This window comes from Centrocercus urophasianus, unplaced genomic scaffold, assembly GCF_019232065.1.
Source record: "Centrocercus urophasianus isolate 14NV4802_14NV808 unplaced genomic scaffold, USGS_Curo_1.0 seq_12, whole genome shotgun sequence".
Lineage (NCBI taxonomy): Eukaryota > Metazoa > Chordata > Aves > Galliformes > Phasianidae > Centrocercus > Centrocercus urophasianus.
The window spans coordinates 62,563,840-62,579,879 of NW_024884364.1; the positions used below are offsets into that span (position 1 = coordinate 62,563,840).

Genomic DNA, 16,040 nt, shown 5'->3' on the forward strand with positions numbered 1-16,040 from the left:
ACTGAGTTGTAATTCATGATGATGCTAAGCAACAGCACTTAAAATGTTAAAGCATGTTGCTGACCTTCAAGACTGAACTGGGAACTGAAAGAGTGCAGGGAGCTGGGGAGTAGAAAAAAACAAAGCATTGCATGAGGGTTGTTTTAAAGGAGCTTGACCAAAAAATCTGGTCCTTGGAATGCAATGAATTGATGAGACTCATGTAATAAAGCTATTGCATGAAAATATATGTAAATAATACAGTTTTATGAACATTATATAAAAAAAAGAATTTTACAAGATGTTTGCAGTTTTTGAGATGCTGAGAAACAGTTATATGAGCTCAGTGCTAGAGGAACACATTTTTAGGGCACAGCTCTTATTTTACTACCTAAGCTATAAACCTCCACTATTACAAAAATAGTATGTAAGCTATTTAATTTGTATTCAGTTCCTGGGATGATTAGATCTAACCTCTAGCCTTGTATTTCTTTTTTTGGTTATCGAAACCAGTCAGCTCTTATCCTGTGATCAGTTTAGCAGAGAAGGGAAACATTTGTTTCTCCTACAATATCTCATTTGTGCCCATTACTGTTGAGCACTTTTCCTTTGACACTGCCTTTTGACCTTAAGCCAAATTCCAGCTCTTCGAGGAGTTAGTCAACAAAACCCCCTTGGGAAACAATCACTGAGGACAAGGAAGCAGAGCAGAACTGGAAGATATTTAAAGAAGCTTTCCTTAATACACAGAAGTTGTCCATCCCCAGATGTAGGAAGGCAGGAGACCAGCATGGCTGAAATGGGACCTGCTGGTCAAACTGGGGAGCAAAAGGAAAATACACAGGCAGCAGAAGCAGGAGCAGGTATCCTGGGAGGAGTACATGGATGTTGCTGGGCTGTATAGGTATGAGATCGGAAACACCAAGATCCAACAGGTTGTGCAGAGAGAAGGTGGATGCCCTGTCCCTGGAGACAGGCAAAGTCAGGCTGATCAGCTCTCCGAGCACCCTGATCTAGCTGCAGAAGTCTCTTTCATTGCAAGGGAGTAGAAGGCCTTTAAAAGTCCCTTCCAATTCAAACGATTCCATAACTCTAAAAACTTAATTACAAAATATTTGTCAAAAAAGTCTCCAGAATCTATCAGACAGGTGATTTTCACCCTCACCATTTACATAATGTTAGTCTAAAAATCAGAAGCAGTCTTTAATCTATGTTTGTAAAAACACTTAGCCTAGAGTTTGGGACCATTCTTGGGATCTTGAGTACAGTATCATGCCATAAACTTTATTTTAAAAATCTATCTTTGTACATGGACACAGATAATTAAAGTATTTGCCACTACTTTTGCTACACTGTATCCAAACTTCTGTTTTGATTCTTTAGATCACACTTCCTTAATTTCTTTTATATAATTTAGGTACTAAAGGTGCAAGAGGATTCCCAGGTGATCCAGGCCCAGTGGGATTCCCAGGGCTAAATGGTACACGAGGTGATCCAGGTCGGGAAGGATACCCAGGTCCTCCAGGTACCTTGAAATAATGAATCATTCTTTCTATATTTATGACCTTGGCTACAGTCACTGAAGCACAATCACCTTACTCCAGATCCGTCTTCATTTATCTCACCTTCCATCTTCAAACAATAAGCTGTTATAAATAAAGCTCTCTTTTTTGAAGCCAAAAGTATTTTCTGCAACTTCCTGTAATGACAAAAAGTAACACAGACTCCAGCCTTTTAAAATCTGCTTTACAGTGCAAAATTACAAATGCCAACAGTTTGTGAAGATGATTTAGAAATAAGGAAATTCAGTAATAAGGTGTTTTGGATTCCAAGTGGAATGATAACTGCAGAAAGAAAGAAGATAGTGTTATTGTTTCAATTTAAGTCTTCATAGCATTCATTTAAATAATAATGAACATAGCAAAGACAAAGCACTAGCTATACACCTTGCCCACAGTTGGCTGTGTTTCCAGTGTTTCCACGTGCTCAGTGCTAGTAATGTTTTATCCTGATCTGTAATATGTGAAAGCAAAGTTGATACATGTCGTGATCAACAGACAAGGGGTGTGGACAAAAAAACTCATTCTGGACAGGTACATGAATCTGTATTTCCCTTTCCGAGCTCTGCAGAGTGCACTAACTGCAAAATTGGGGCTCCTATACTGTATGGCTGCCAGGCCACAGAGTAATTAGCACTCACACTGATTTTCAGCTGTCTTCCATACTGTTTCTCAACCGTAAGTCCATACTTGGACTTAACTTCCAGTCTAGGTCCAGTTTACCAGTCTTCCCTGCCTCCTATATGGGAGTCCTTCCCAATCATTCACCAATAGGGTAGTAGATAAGGCACGGTGGCACTGGTGTATGAAGAGTATGAAGCGATTGGCATTGGCCCCTTGAGATGTATAGGGAACAGCAGAGGCAGTGGCCCCTCTGGGCAGCTCCTCACGGCCTTTCTGGTTCATTGCCTGCATTCACTTTTCATTTATTTGTTCATATTGGACTCCTGTCTTTCCCTTGCTGCGTATCAAACCACAATTTGGTATACAGGAAGTGTTTTTTCACCGTTAGACTGTAAGATGTTTATAAGATGTTGCAATGTGGGCATACATGAAAAACTGTTCAGAGCAGAAGCTGTGGAGCAAGATAGACAGCATGAGAACCAAGGACACCTCTAGAAGAAGAAAGAACGTCTCATGGCTCTGATTAATAATAAGCGCCTGTGTGAACGGTTGAAGAGTGTTTTGTAGAATGCTCTGCTGACGTGTAAGGGTGGATGGGAAAGTTGTAGGGGTGGGAAAGCTAATGAAGTATATGCTATATATATAGTATATAAGCTAATGAAAGCTATATAAGTGATGTGAGAACTTGTAACTAACAATTTGGATCGTTCAGATCCGAGTCTGTGCATCAGATGCTGCATTGCAGTAGCCATGTCAAAATAGTTTCATGAAAGTAACTGTGCATGGAGCTGTGAATCTTTTACACCAAGGTACGAGATATTTTGAAGAGTCATTTGTAATTTTTGTCAATTTTCAGACTTGGTCAACTATTCTTCTGAACGTTATGTGTTTTTAAAACCTTTATATGCACTTCACTTTGATTTTACATGTTTCTGTTGAGAAGTAAGGGAAGTTACAATAATATAACAGATGTTACGATGATGTATCTGGGATTTGCACTGCAACTTCTGTAGTGGACACTGCAATGCCTAATCCTCGGTTGTTTGCTTTTTTTTTTTTTTTTTTGTAGGCTTTACTGGGCCCCGAGGAGACAGGGGCCCAAATGGCTTACCTGGACTACAGGGACATCCAGGTCTTATGGGAAAGTCTGGTGCTCCAGGACTGGACGGACAGAAGGGTGCTCCTGGTGATGTTTTGAGAGCAGCAGCAGGTCCTCGAGGGGATGCTGGGCTGCCTGGCTTCCCTGGCTTGAAAGGTGCACCAGGAGATCAAGGAATACCAGGAATTAGAGGTACTTCAAGTAAAGAAATGTTTAAGACTGGGGTATAAATGTAGCCAAACTATGACTACGTGAGGGAAGTGAAAGACCAATTGAACTCGAGCACCTTCTGTGAGGTTCCTCTCAAACACCTTCTGGAAATTCACTGCTTATACCAGCACACTCTCACACTGCACCACATGGCATCACCTATAATAGGACATCAAAGAACAAGATTTTCTCATCTTTGTTGTATCAGATGTATCCTTTAGTTTTTCCAGCCATAGATAATTATCTTGAATTTTCACTTATGTACTACTCTTTTCACTACTATTTTCACTTATGTAATACTCAGCTTCATTTCCAACCCCTACAATGTCTGGATAGATGGCTTTGTAGTACAGCACATTGCTCCACTGCAGAATTTGTAAATATTAGCAGAGAAGGCACAGCATTTAGTAACACGTTAATAAGCCCTTTTACCTCAAGGGTCTTTGAGCACTCCAGGAACAAGAAAAAGGGAGCATTACATATTTACTCATGATTTTAGGGTGCTCACTTTATTTTGTTATTTTACAGAGCTTAAAAAAACATGCTCTACTTATAGTAGACAGAAAAAAAACCATAACATCTTCATTAAAGCTGTCTGTGTCACTCTTTGATTTCAGTGGGGGACTTTAAAAAGCATCTATAGGAATTAAGCATTACCTGCTATACTGTTTCAGCAGCAGCTGGACACAGGACTGCAAACTTACCCCCTTGCTCTGTTGTGGAACTGAGGAAGGAGGAGAAATTGTGTGACTAGCTCAAAGCAAAGAGGAATTTGATAGAAACTTATTTTGGTGACTCATCTCATGATTTTCAATGCAAATGGATAAAGACAAGATAAGCATGTCATTTTACATGACTTATTTGAAGTGAGAAGATCTGTTTTCATCTTCAGTACAGTCACAGAATGAAGGAATGAAATAAAAGCAGCTCTGTAGCACTGTGGTAACACTTGCTATGTCTGAGAAAACAATACCACTAATGCCCCTAAGACTCTTTTTCTCTGAGGGAGAAGAAATTCAAGGGTGAACACAGACTAAAAAGATGTGACCGAACCCTCTTTCCTGTTGCTTTTATACAAAGTGTTTGGCAACTCCTTTATTTCATCTGTGCCAGTTAAACTACTAGCCCTTCAGAACAGGGAGCAAATGTCTCTGTTCTGTTGCTGAGAAAACTCACCACCTGTGACCTTTTAGTTTCTCTCAGTTCTAAAGCACATGCAACTACATTCAAGCCTCTGCACCTACAATGATATAAAACCCAAATAAAGAGAAGCAGAGCCACCTATCCTGGATTTTAAGTGTGATGTGCTTTTGAGATCTTGTGCACTATTGCTTATCCAATCCGAATGCAAAGCGTGCATTACCATTTAAAAGTGGAAGGACTTGACATTGCCGTTGCTATTATCTTGTAGAGATGTAAATTTTCACTCGAAACATTGAAGTGTAGAATCAGGGCATTTTGCTGAGGAATTTGTATGAAACTTATAGCGGTACCTCACTTGAAAAATTCTGAATACAACACAACACAAAGAACCCACTGTTGCCTTACTTTTTTTTCCATTTCTCCTATCACATTTTAGAAAAGACACAGGGCATTATTTCTGTGTTTTGGTCAACTCGATTCAGTTCTTACAAAGACATATGTAACAAAGGGAAAGATCAGAAATTACAGAATTATTGGAGTTAGAAATGGAAGAGAGTTACTCTGTTTAGATCTACCTGATACTAAATTACTTCCATTCATTTGAAAGAGCCCATCAACCTTTCCAGTGCAAATATGGAGACTAGCACCAATAACATCAAGAATTTAAAACTAATGAGCAGCCTTTTAATTTGCTTTTCTTCTTCTCATTGATTTTCAGAGGAAAAAATACATCCTGAAAGAATAGTACATATTCAGCTATTTTGAGAAATGATATGTAATTAATAATCCAGTCTCTCAATATTTATGTTCACTAATGCGTGGTATTACGGTATTTTAGGAGCGGATGGTAACCCAGGATTGCCAGGCCCCAAAGGTGATCCAGGGCTGCAAGGTCTCCCTGGTTTGATGGGTTTACCAGGAACACCAGGAACTCATGGATTCCCAGGGCCACCAGGAAACCCCGGCCCTGATGGTGGACCTGGCTCTCAAGGACCCCTTGGTGAGGAAGTATTGCCGTCCTGTGTCACTTCTCTTCCCCACTCTCTGTGGCAAGGAACCTGTATAATTTCCCAGGGGAAAATTAACTTTGAGATTGTGGCACATGTCAGGCTGTAATTCTCAGTCAGGGAAATGACTTGGATAATGCAGTCACTGTGAATGCAAACTATACTGGTGTATCAGCTGGGGAATAGGGGTGATGGTGGTCCTCGGAGGCAGAGCTGCTGCTTTTCCTTCTATAGCCATGTGCCATGCAGGGACAGAGCTCACTGCAGTCAGTCTGGAAGAATGAACAACTAAATGGGAGTACTCTTTTATTAAAAAGCCTTAATTTTTAAATAAAAGAGGAGGGAGAGATCATGTTGGGAGTGAGTGTAGAACCAGGATGTTAGCAAGATTAGTTTGTGTTGCTGTGTTGCTGCTTTGTCTGTGTAATCATTTCTGAAGTTCTCTGTTGAAAAAACCACAGTTTTTTCCCTTTCAACTTGAAGCCAGTACGATAGCAGTTTTTCCCTGCTTGGGCTACCTTCTGTATAATCACTGTGTATATCCAAACACTTTAATCTCCCTTTTCACACATTCACATGGCAGGTCCACCAGGTGCAAGGGGAGAAGATGGTGAGCAAGGCTTTCCTGGTCTGGTGGGCATAAAAGGTCAGTCTGGTGACAAAGGTGAAACAGGTTTCCCAGGATTACAAGGTATCCCTGGCGTGACTGGTCCCCCTGGCATTAGTGGAATGGATGGATTTCCAGGAGACAAAGGTAAGCTCTAAATAGCTGCACTGAAAGAAATAATGTCGCTTAAAGCTGCTCAGTGCTGAGATGAATAGGACACATTTTCTGCTGGGCTACCTCTTTAAAACAGGAATTATACTCCTAGGCTTAATATATTCCAAAATCATTGTATGTTTTCTCTTGTGTTGTGCTTGGTGCAAAGCTAGCTTGAAGAGCAGCAGTGGTTTACAGTATTTACTATTTGTTCTTCCCAAAAGTCTTTCCCTTGGCCCAGTCCCACCAGCTGTCAGTTGAATGTGACAGATGTTTCCCCAAGCCTTTAAAGTTTTTGAAAGTTGGCAGCTCTGTGCTGAGCAGTGCCAGACACCAGACCTTGATGCTGAATTTTAACAGGATACTGATCTTTTGTATAAACAAGTAGAGACTCTCTGCTACCTGTCACAAAAGCATTATATACGATGCAAGTTGTATCATGCAAGGACTTTCAACAGAGTTCAACTCTATTCAAACAGAAGAGATGAGTGCCTAAAAATTCATGCAGACTGATGAGATCATCAGTTGAAAAGACAGTTAAGGCTTCTTTTTTTTTTTCCCCAGGATTACTCTGGTGTTCTGATCAGCTCCTTGTTAGAGGAATGAAGATCTGTTTGGTAGCATGACCCATGTAAAACAGGATCCTCTTGTTTAGAAGAGAGGAATGCCATAATTTTTGGTCTGTAGGATCAGGGTTGAAACAGTTTTTCAGAAGATGATGCTAAGATCTGGCCATCTCCACATCTTCTTTTGGCCAGACTAAGGAACTCATTGAAGCCCTGATCTCATGTAGATACCTACATCCCAGAGAGCTTAGGTGCCTAATATGGAATGGCACATTGCCCTAGGCATCAAGGCACCCAGAAATGGTGCTGCAGCAGTGCAACTTTCAGACAGCTTTAGTTGTGCATTATCATTTCATATTTACCTATTCTGCAGAAATCTGAACAAGATAACAGTTGTCTTCCACTTCTCTTTAAAGGCTCAAGAGGTTCACCTGGCATTGATGGTTTCAAAGGCATGCCAGGCCTGAAAGGAAGACCAGGAATCAAAGGAATCAAAGGAGAATTTGGCTTATTTGGGGCTCGGGGTGATAAAGGCGCGCAGGGTGCTCGAGGCTTTAAAGGTATTTGCTTATGAGTGGTACAGTGTTTGCTTTTCACATATGGAGAACTGTTTTGCAAGGGTGCACAGACAAAGATGACACATTTTAGACATAGTTTAGCTCAGACATTGCTCCACCTATTTCCCACATGGGCCTCTGGCTGAGAAGCTTGGATTTGAGGCGCAAGGGAAGGTTGTTTCTTTGTGAATCTTGAGCGTGGTCAGGATGGAGACAGGCACACCACCAAATTTGAACACACCTCCAGACACATGTAGAACTCAACAGAGTTTTTTCCTGGGAGGTGTAAGATGTCTGGGGGAAAAGATTCCAATTTTGCCTCAAGATAAAGGCAAAAAAATATTCAGAAAACTGTACAGTTAAGTCAGAAACATGCCAATTGATATCACAATCAGTGAAAGGAACTCTGTAATTCAGTCCTCCAACAGGAAGTTGGAACAAAATAGCTGGTAACAAATCCAAACACTTTCTTTCACCCAAGCCTTTTTAAGTCCCATTTGACTGAGGGCTTCCCTTTCACTGGAAACTACCCACTTGTCTCTGCTTTCTGTGATTTTGGTTTTCATAAGCACTTGGTAATTGATCTACTGAGAGGTAAACTCCCCTGTCACAGGGGAGCCCATGTCCAACTCCCCAGAATAGCATATGGAAGTCTAGCTTAGTTTTCATATTTTCTTATGCTTATTTGTTCTGCAGATATGTTGTATTGATATGGTCAGTTTTCCATGCAAACAGGTTTTCCATGGCTTGTGCAAGGTTTTCCTTTAATCTCTTTTGACTGATCACACTATGCTGTTGTCTCTTTTTCCAGCTCAGTGCAGCTGACCAGCTTTTTAAAAGATGGGTGTTTCTTTACCCTTTAGGTGACCGAGGAGAACAAGGTCCCCCAGGAGAGCCCCCGAAGCCAAAGCCTAGCATGATGATGAAAGTTAAAGGTGAAAAAGGAGATGCTGGAGAAACTGGCACCAAGGGATTCTTTGGCATAAAAGGTCAGTGCTAATGGCAAAGCAAAGCGAGCACATTTAGGGTTAGTTGGTGTCTAGGTATTTTCTCATGTACTGTATAAAACATTCTCAGCTCAGTGCACCCCCACACTGCAGCCCACTCAGTGAAGCCTCCATCAAACAAAGCTGAGCTCGCAGAGAGAAAACCCAAGGAAAACTGTCTGCTCATGCCACTTGTGTGTGCTGCTCTGTTGTGCCAGCATGTTGTGGTGCTGTGTTGCACAAAGGCTGTTAGCATGAAGTTCTTTTCCACACGGGCAACTGTATATCAGCCTTCTCTGGTCTAGTGCTTTAAGTCTTCTCGGTTTGTCTTTTTCCCCTCCTGCAGGTAGCAAGGGAATGCCAGGCCTTCCTGGTAAGACAGGAATTCCTGGGTCCCCAGGACACCCCAGTTATGTGCCTGGTGTGAAGGGGGACATCGGTGCAAAAGGGCTGACGGGTCTGAAAGGGTATCCTGGTCCAACTGGCTCTCCAGGCATCAGAGGCTTCCCTGGCAGCACAGGAGGCAGGGTGAGTCCATACCAAGACTGGCAAAATGGCATCCTTTTGCTGCAACTTCTCTAGGGAGTGGCATTCACCCCTTGAAATTATACTGAACAGCTGAAGTACAAAGATAAAAATGCAAGAAGAATGGAATAAATAGATCAAATCTTTTTGCTTGATCTCTCTGATGTTCATTAAGGAGAATCTCTTCTCATTGGGAGACATCAGATTTCAGGTGCCAGCTTTCTGCCTATGAGGACCCAGACTGTTCTTTCGAGGTCCTTGGTTACTGTAGCTATTGGTAAAAATTATTTTCAGCGGTGTGTTTACTCTTTCTTTCCAAATTGATGGTGCCACTGCCTATAATTACTCACTGTCACTTCCCTAATAGCAAAAAACCTAAGAATCTCAGTTGCTTGAGCGCGATTCACTTTGGCATCAAAATAAGTTACATTGAAGTCTTGCAAAAGGCCTGGCAGTAGATTCACATGCATAATTTATTTAATAGAGACAAAAAAACGTGTTCCTTCCTCAGTTAGAAACATCCCTCAACTTCAGTAGAACTTTTTCCTGACCAAGAATAGGGAGACCATCTGTCATATATGTGCAATATGATGTTTTCCATTTCAAACCGAGACAGCAAACACAGCTTGTCACTTGGTTTGTGCTGGTTTGGGTTAACTGATTTCAGCCAAATTCAAAGTATAATGGAAACAAGCAAAAAACCCCAAACAAACAAACAAACAAACAAAAAAACAAAACACACAGAGCAAAACAAAAGGTAAATTTAATGTCCTTTTTTCAGTATTTAAACTCTGCTGCTTGGAAGGTTGAATAAATCCTCATTCTTATTAACCAATAATTGTTTTCAATCATACAACAGGGAGATAAGGGTGCCCCAGGAAGTTCGGGTCATTTTGGTACTCCTGGCTCCCATGGTGAAATTGGTGAGTTTGTTCTCTTATTTGAGCGTTCGTTCTGTTCATCAACAATCAAGTGACGTGAAATTCTGTAGGATGTGGGAGGGTCTTCAGTCTTAATGAGTCCTTCTACGGTCTTAGAGTATGGTGTTGTAAACACACGAGGCTGTGAAAAGCTTAATACTGTTAATTTCATGCAAGATTAAAATAAAATCATGGCAGGGCATCAGTAGAGGGGCTACATTCTATGTTTTTCTTCCTTTAACTTATTTCTGTTTTTATCTAGACAGATAATAATTGCAGAATGTTGTCTTGGAAGTTGCAGTTCTTCAAAAGTACAGGAAATGCTGCTGATTTTGGTTAAAGCTTTGCCACTCACTTGTTGTTTTTACCTTGAAATAGGTGAGCCGGGCGATACTATAAACTTACCAGGAATGCCAGGCCTTAAAGGGGAAGTTGGTGTGCCGGGTCTTACAGGTACCAATGTCACAGCTACTCTGGATTTCTCATTTTTCACAGATTAAATTCCACAGAGAAAAGGTGGGAGAGCTTAGCACGTGCTTTTGATGGCTGTTCAGCCTGTGGTTTCACAGCAGCTCTTGAAGAGCTGCATCTTCACTTAATTGAAATTAATATGTGCTACGTTTATCTCTTCAAATAAAATGACTGTTATGGCACTAAACTTCAATCACCAGCAGCTCTAGTAAAGCATCATAATGTATATATATATTTTTTTTTACCATTGGTGACAAAAGGAGCGATATCAGGGCAAAAAAGGGGGGATAGCAGAATTGGTTTTTGATTGAATTGGTTACATCTCTGCACATTCTGCATATTTGAACATCAGATTTGTAATTCAAATAATCTGGGGATAACTGTTAAAAGAACAAATTTAATGACAGATTGGCCAAGGTGCGGTAGAAGACCATTCATGCTCCCACACTTACGAAAGCACCCTGGCTTGAAGAATGTGTTTATGCAGCTAGAACAGGACTCATCAAGTAGCCAGCTTCACATTTAGCGAGTTAGTTTAGGATTATATAAAGATTACTGAGAGAATTTACTGCTTTTGTCATTTCTTTTTGCAGGCTTAAGAGGAGGCCCTGGACAAAAAGGCGAAGGAGGTGATCCTGGTTTACCTGGCATTGAAGGCCTCAAGGGCATACAGGGTGTACCTGGCTCCTTGGGACAGCAAGGTAAAATATTCTTCCCTTTTAACACTCCAAAGAATAAGACAGGATGAGAAAAGAAAGGAAAAAACACTATTCACTCAAGAGAAAGTCCTTACGTTTTTAAAATGTTAATTATTCTGTAAGTTGGTAAAGAGCAATAAAAAGAATGTGGAACTCCCAGGAGAACTTGTTAAGAGGAAATTTCAAAAGATTAACTCTGGTTCACAGCAATGTTTCCTTTCTTATAGCAGTCATATGCCCTGTCAAACTGTTGCACTGTTGGAGTACTTAGCTATGGTAATTCTCAATGCAACAAGGAGGTGGGCATTTCAGCACTCTTTTCTGCCATAAATGCAATAAATATCCCACAGGACCCAGTTGGGAAGCCTTTGAGCCACTTTCCCTGGCTGAACATACAGGAATACACAGAAACCAAAGTCAGGTCTGGCTCAGGCTGGATCACAAACTTGTGGCCTAAGAGCGTGTCTCATTCCAGGATGATCATCAAGGTGCTCCTGCAGAGCAGTTGGTCCACATTTCCTACGTAATTATAGGGTGTATGAATTCCATCCAAAACTGGAGCTGTGCTAGTAGGTACCTTACTGGGAAACAGCACTATTCTGCTCAGTTTTCCAGTCAAGGAGCCAAAATAGAGGGGGCAAATGGGGCAACTAAGGTGCACATAAGTGAAACTACCCATGGTAACTGCTAATTGAAGTCGGACAACCATTTTAGTAGAAGGAGTTTATTATATTCCTGAGGTTGTCATACCCTGAAATTTGCAATTAATTTGTTCTGTTACACCTTGCCTGTCTTCCCTTTTCTCTCCTTTGTCATCCACTTGGATGAAGGGTGCAGTGTCATACAGTGATGCTGAGGACATAAGCTTTTATTTTGCTACCTGGGAGAATGAAGGTAGCCCAAGCCAGTGTTCTGTGCTGTTGGCTTCTAAGGTCACTCATGATGATATACCATTATCACCTAGGTTTGCCAGGACTGGTCGGCCCTCCAGGGCAGCAAGGAAGCCCTGGAACGCCTGGATTCCAAGGAGAAAAAGGAACTCCTGGCTGGCCTGGCTTACCAGGACAAGCAGGTATTCATACAGCTTTGGCTACTCAGTCATTTCAGTGTGAGCAGTCGCTTTTATTCTTTGGGGGCGAAGAAGAAAGAGGGTTTTTTGCAATTCACAGTGGCAGAGCTCCTTCTAGTAAAAGTGCATTCCACAAGAAGTCCAGATGCATTGATGGGAACCTGTGTGGTTGCTTTTTAGTTCCTCGGTTCTGAAGGTCTGTTATCTGTTGAGCTCCCTTGAAGTTGCACTGGGGAAGGTTCAGGTTGGATGTTAGGAAAAAATTATTTGCAGACAGAGTGGTGAGGCAGTGACACAGGGTGGCCAGGGAGGTGGTGCAGTCACCACCCCTGGAGGTTTTCCAGAAAATGGTGGGTGTATGTCTGTGGGATGTGGTCAGTGGGCATGGTGGGGGTGGGCTGAAAGTTGGACTAGATGATTGTGAAGCTCTTTTCCAAGCTTAATGATTCTATGATTGGAAACTCGCACTCAACCAAGAAAGCAGTTTTCAGGAAATGTTTTCATTTATAATGAAGCTAAGAAAAAGAGTGATGAGATAGAGTGTTAGAATATTGAAATGTGGCATTAGATGGCAAACAATAAATTTGTCTTCCATCATCATCAAAACCCACTTACTGATCTGACACATGGTTTTATGATTTGGGTGGCTTACATCCAACTTGAGACTCAGACAGAACTCTGCTATCAGCATACAGGTAATGGCTTAAAATGAAGCTGTATCACAGGATCTCATTGTCTGCCACCTGACTCCTTCGTATATGAAGTGAGCAGATTTTTCTCTACAAGTACAGCAGGAAATTGCCCTGATTTTAGTGAGATTCATCTATCTGAATCTGCGTCAAATCAAAGCCAGTAGAGTTATGGAGGCTGCCCTTATAAGCAATGAAGAGAGAGGCAGACCGTTATTTTTGTGAAGGTTTAATTGTCCTTCAGAGCTCTGACAATTGATTAAAGATACCCACTTTAACATCGTGCTTAACTTTTTGATAGACACAAATAAATGGGATAAATTTTACCTATAACCGCAGTAGCAGCTATTAGACATTTTGTTAACTGTTGTTTGTGGTTTTTTTAATGACCCAGAGTGAATTTCTCCTGAAGATGGCTTCATTATAATTACATTTAGGTTGCACAATTATCCCATAATTGTCTTGGTTTGAGGACTTTTGAAAACATCAAATGGTTATTAGAAAGTTGCAGTCACAAGACTGGAACTAATGGCCTTCTACCAGACAGATTAGAGAGATTTTAAGTATCTCATTGTCAGCTTATTGGATATTAATTAGATTTGCTAATAAAAAAAAAAAAGAATAATATATTACATAGTAAGCTTATTATAATTAATTAATTTGCATATAATATGTGTGAGCTTAACACAGAATCATATTTATTTAAGCACTTCCATTTTTTCATGAGGAGTATATATGATCTTGTAGAAACTATTAAGATAATGAGTGTAATTTTAAAACAGGCTTACCTGGCTCAAGAGGAATCAGTGGACTGCATGGTTTACCAGGCACTAAGGGCTTACCAGGATCACCAGGTCAGTAAGACTTTCATTCTGCATATTGACAGGCACTGCATTGGGTTAGCTGCAAGTTTTGTCTGTGAGATCTTTGCAATGGGACTTTCCTTTTTTGTCCTCTAAAGCTCAATGTGAATTTGCCTTATCATTATGGACTCTGGCAAACAACCACTTACAGAGTACATGCTGAATTACAATACACCTTCATAATTTCTTTCCTTGAGTAAAGTTAAATCCTCATTATTTTCCTTTTCCATTATGAGCCACTCCATTGAGTACATCCATACGCTCTCTACATACACGTGAGAATGCTGACTCGATTCTATGTGAGGAAACATTTCTTCTTACTTGTGAACAATTCCACAACAGGTCCAGATGGCTATGGCTCTGCAGGCTTCCCAGGTCCTGTGGGTGACAAAGGAGAAGCAGGAGAGCCGAGCAGAGTGGAGGGCAGCCAAGGCCCGCCGGGTCAGAAGGGAGACAGAGGTGTTCCAGGTCTGTATACTGCAGAATGGGATCCACTTATTATTTGTTCCATTAGCGGGTGTTACAGATGTCATGAAGTGCAATACAGCATAGACAGCTGCATAGGAGAGCTACAGAAGCAGTGCCCAATGTGGGGAAAGTCACTGTAGTTACTTTTTGGAAAGTTACACTGTAGCTTCTGCTTACCCAGACGTTACTCAGAAACAATGCACTGCCCAATGCAGGACATGCTAACCCCTTCTGGATGGCCTGCATCCTTCCCCACAGCAGCAGCCCCCCTGCACTTCTGCCAGAGCTCAGCACACTGCAGATGCCAGAGGCTGCTCTCAGCCACCAGCTCCCAAAATATTTTTAAAGAGGCTCCAGTTACACGAGCACTGTGGCTGTCCTCTTTCTTTCTTTTCATTGCAAAACATTCAATGTTTACCTTTCTCCTGAAAGCCTCACAGTCCGTTAATGTGTGATTTTCCTCCTGATACCTCCTGGACTCTATTTGCATGCACCATGTTTCACTTACACCATCACCCTCGTGCCAGGTGAGCGAACAGCTTTTCAGCTCTGACCCACCTTGCTATAGCAGGCTGCAGTTACCTCAGTGCAGTGCACCACCAATTCTTCTTCCATCAGGGAGTCTCCAGACCAATGCTATGGATGAAACAATTAACTACCATATCATTTAATAAGTTTTCCAGTTTTTTAACTCTAAAAGCACCAAGGACTGGCAGAGGCATAAAACTTTACTCCCTCTACTTGAACTGTTCAGTGGCTGTTCTTTGTATTTTGCTTTGTCCTTACTAACAGGATGCATATTCTTTAACAGCATTCAGACATTTCATATCAAGCTCTGGAAGAAACAACTGTTTGGCTTATTTTGTTTGTGCTTATCTGAATTAAATATTATTAGTTTGTTGTTTTGTATTTTTTTTTACATGACTAAACAAAGGGGGTTTTGTGGCTTCCTGGCAAGGAAGGATGATTTTGAACAAAAAGGTGAGGCAAATTTTTGGCCATTTAGCTCCTTCTGAGGCCATCTATTATCTTCTTTTGGGCCATTTAACATCTTCCACCTATAGAGAATTGTAATCAAACTTTTGGTTTCATTTGACCCTCCAGAAAAACAAAGTGTCTGTGATCCCTATTCAATAGGACACAGAGGAACAAAGGTGCTTTCTAGTCTGCTGCAATATACTCAGGATATCTCAAGTACTCCCTGTTTTGAAGTAATATTTAACCTGGCAGACACAAAATTATTAGCATTCCACATAGCAAGATGTAATTAACTATCCAGAGAGCTTTGAAACACAACTAATGTTGAGGTTTTCTTTTTAAAACACCTCCACAGCATCATCTGAGGGGGAAAGAAAAGCAAAGATCAGTGGGAACTACAGGTGTTTCCACTTTGAAAATACAATCCTTTGCAGTTGGTGAAAAGTCAGTCTTTCTAATTGAAAGTGTCCATTTTCTTTGCAGTACTGATTATTTCCTCTCTTCTTTGCAGGAATCCAAGGACCCTTTGGCATTCCTGGGCAGGATGGACTTCCAGGCCCTCCTGGGATTTCCAATATATCAGGATATCCTGGTGATATAGGTTCACCAGGTCTAGATGGAGTGCCAGGTAATTCATGTGTTGTATCCATTGGGTAACAATAGGAGATTAAATACAAAATTAGCAACAGCAGTTTGTTTCAGTCTTTATTCAGTAAAGTATCTCTATTAAATGCAACACTGAAGTGCATGTCTCAGTGCTCCCTGCAGACAGAATGCTGGGATGCTCTCAGACAAAACCAGGAAGCAGAACTCTATGCCAAAGGCCATTCCTGGATACCCTGATGGAGGGACTTGTTGTTTCATGCAAA

At 41.1% G+C, this 16,040-nt stretch overlaps 1 protein-coding gene across 1 annotated transcript in view; it reads left to right on the plus strand.

The window, feature by feature from the left end:
• The window catches only part of COL4A2 (collagen type IV alpha 2 chain), a 135,191-nt gene that overhangs the window by 110,584 nt on the left and 8,567 nt on the right, over positions 1-16,040 (plus strand). Inside the window, exons 24-37 of the mRNA XM_042810331.1 lie at positions 1,397-1,504; positions 3,232-3,453; positions 5,453-5,614; positions 6,205-6,375; positions 7,364-7,507; positions 8,368-8,493; positions 8,837-9,018; positions 9,875-9,938; positions 10,314-10,388; positions 11,000-11,107; positions 12,069-12,176; positions 13,645-13,716; positions 14,068-14,193; positions 15,683-15,799. Coding sequence (XP_042666265.1) covers positions 1,397-1,504; positions 3,232-3,453; positions 5,453-5,614; positions 6,205-6,375; positions 7,364-7,507; positions 8,368-8,493; positions 8,837-9,018; positions 9,875-9,938; positions 10,314-10,388; positions 11,000-11,107; positions 12,069-12,176; positions 13,645-13,716; positions 14,068-14,193; positions 15,683-15,799 — 1,785 coding nt within the window. The remainder of the gene's footprint in view (positions 1-1,396; positions 1,505-3,231; positions 3,454-5,452; positions 5,615-6,204; positions 6,376-7,363; positions 7,508-8,367; positions 8,494-8,836; positions 9,019-9,874; positions 9,939-10,313; positions 10,389-10,999; positions 11,108-12,068; positions 12,177-13,644; positions 13,717-14,067; positions 14,194-15,682; positions 15,800-16,040) is intronic.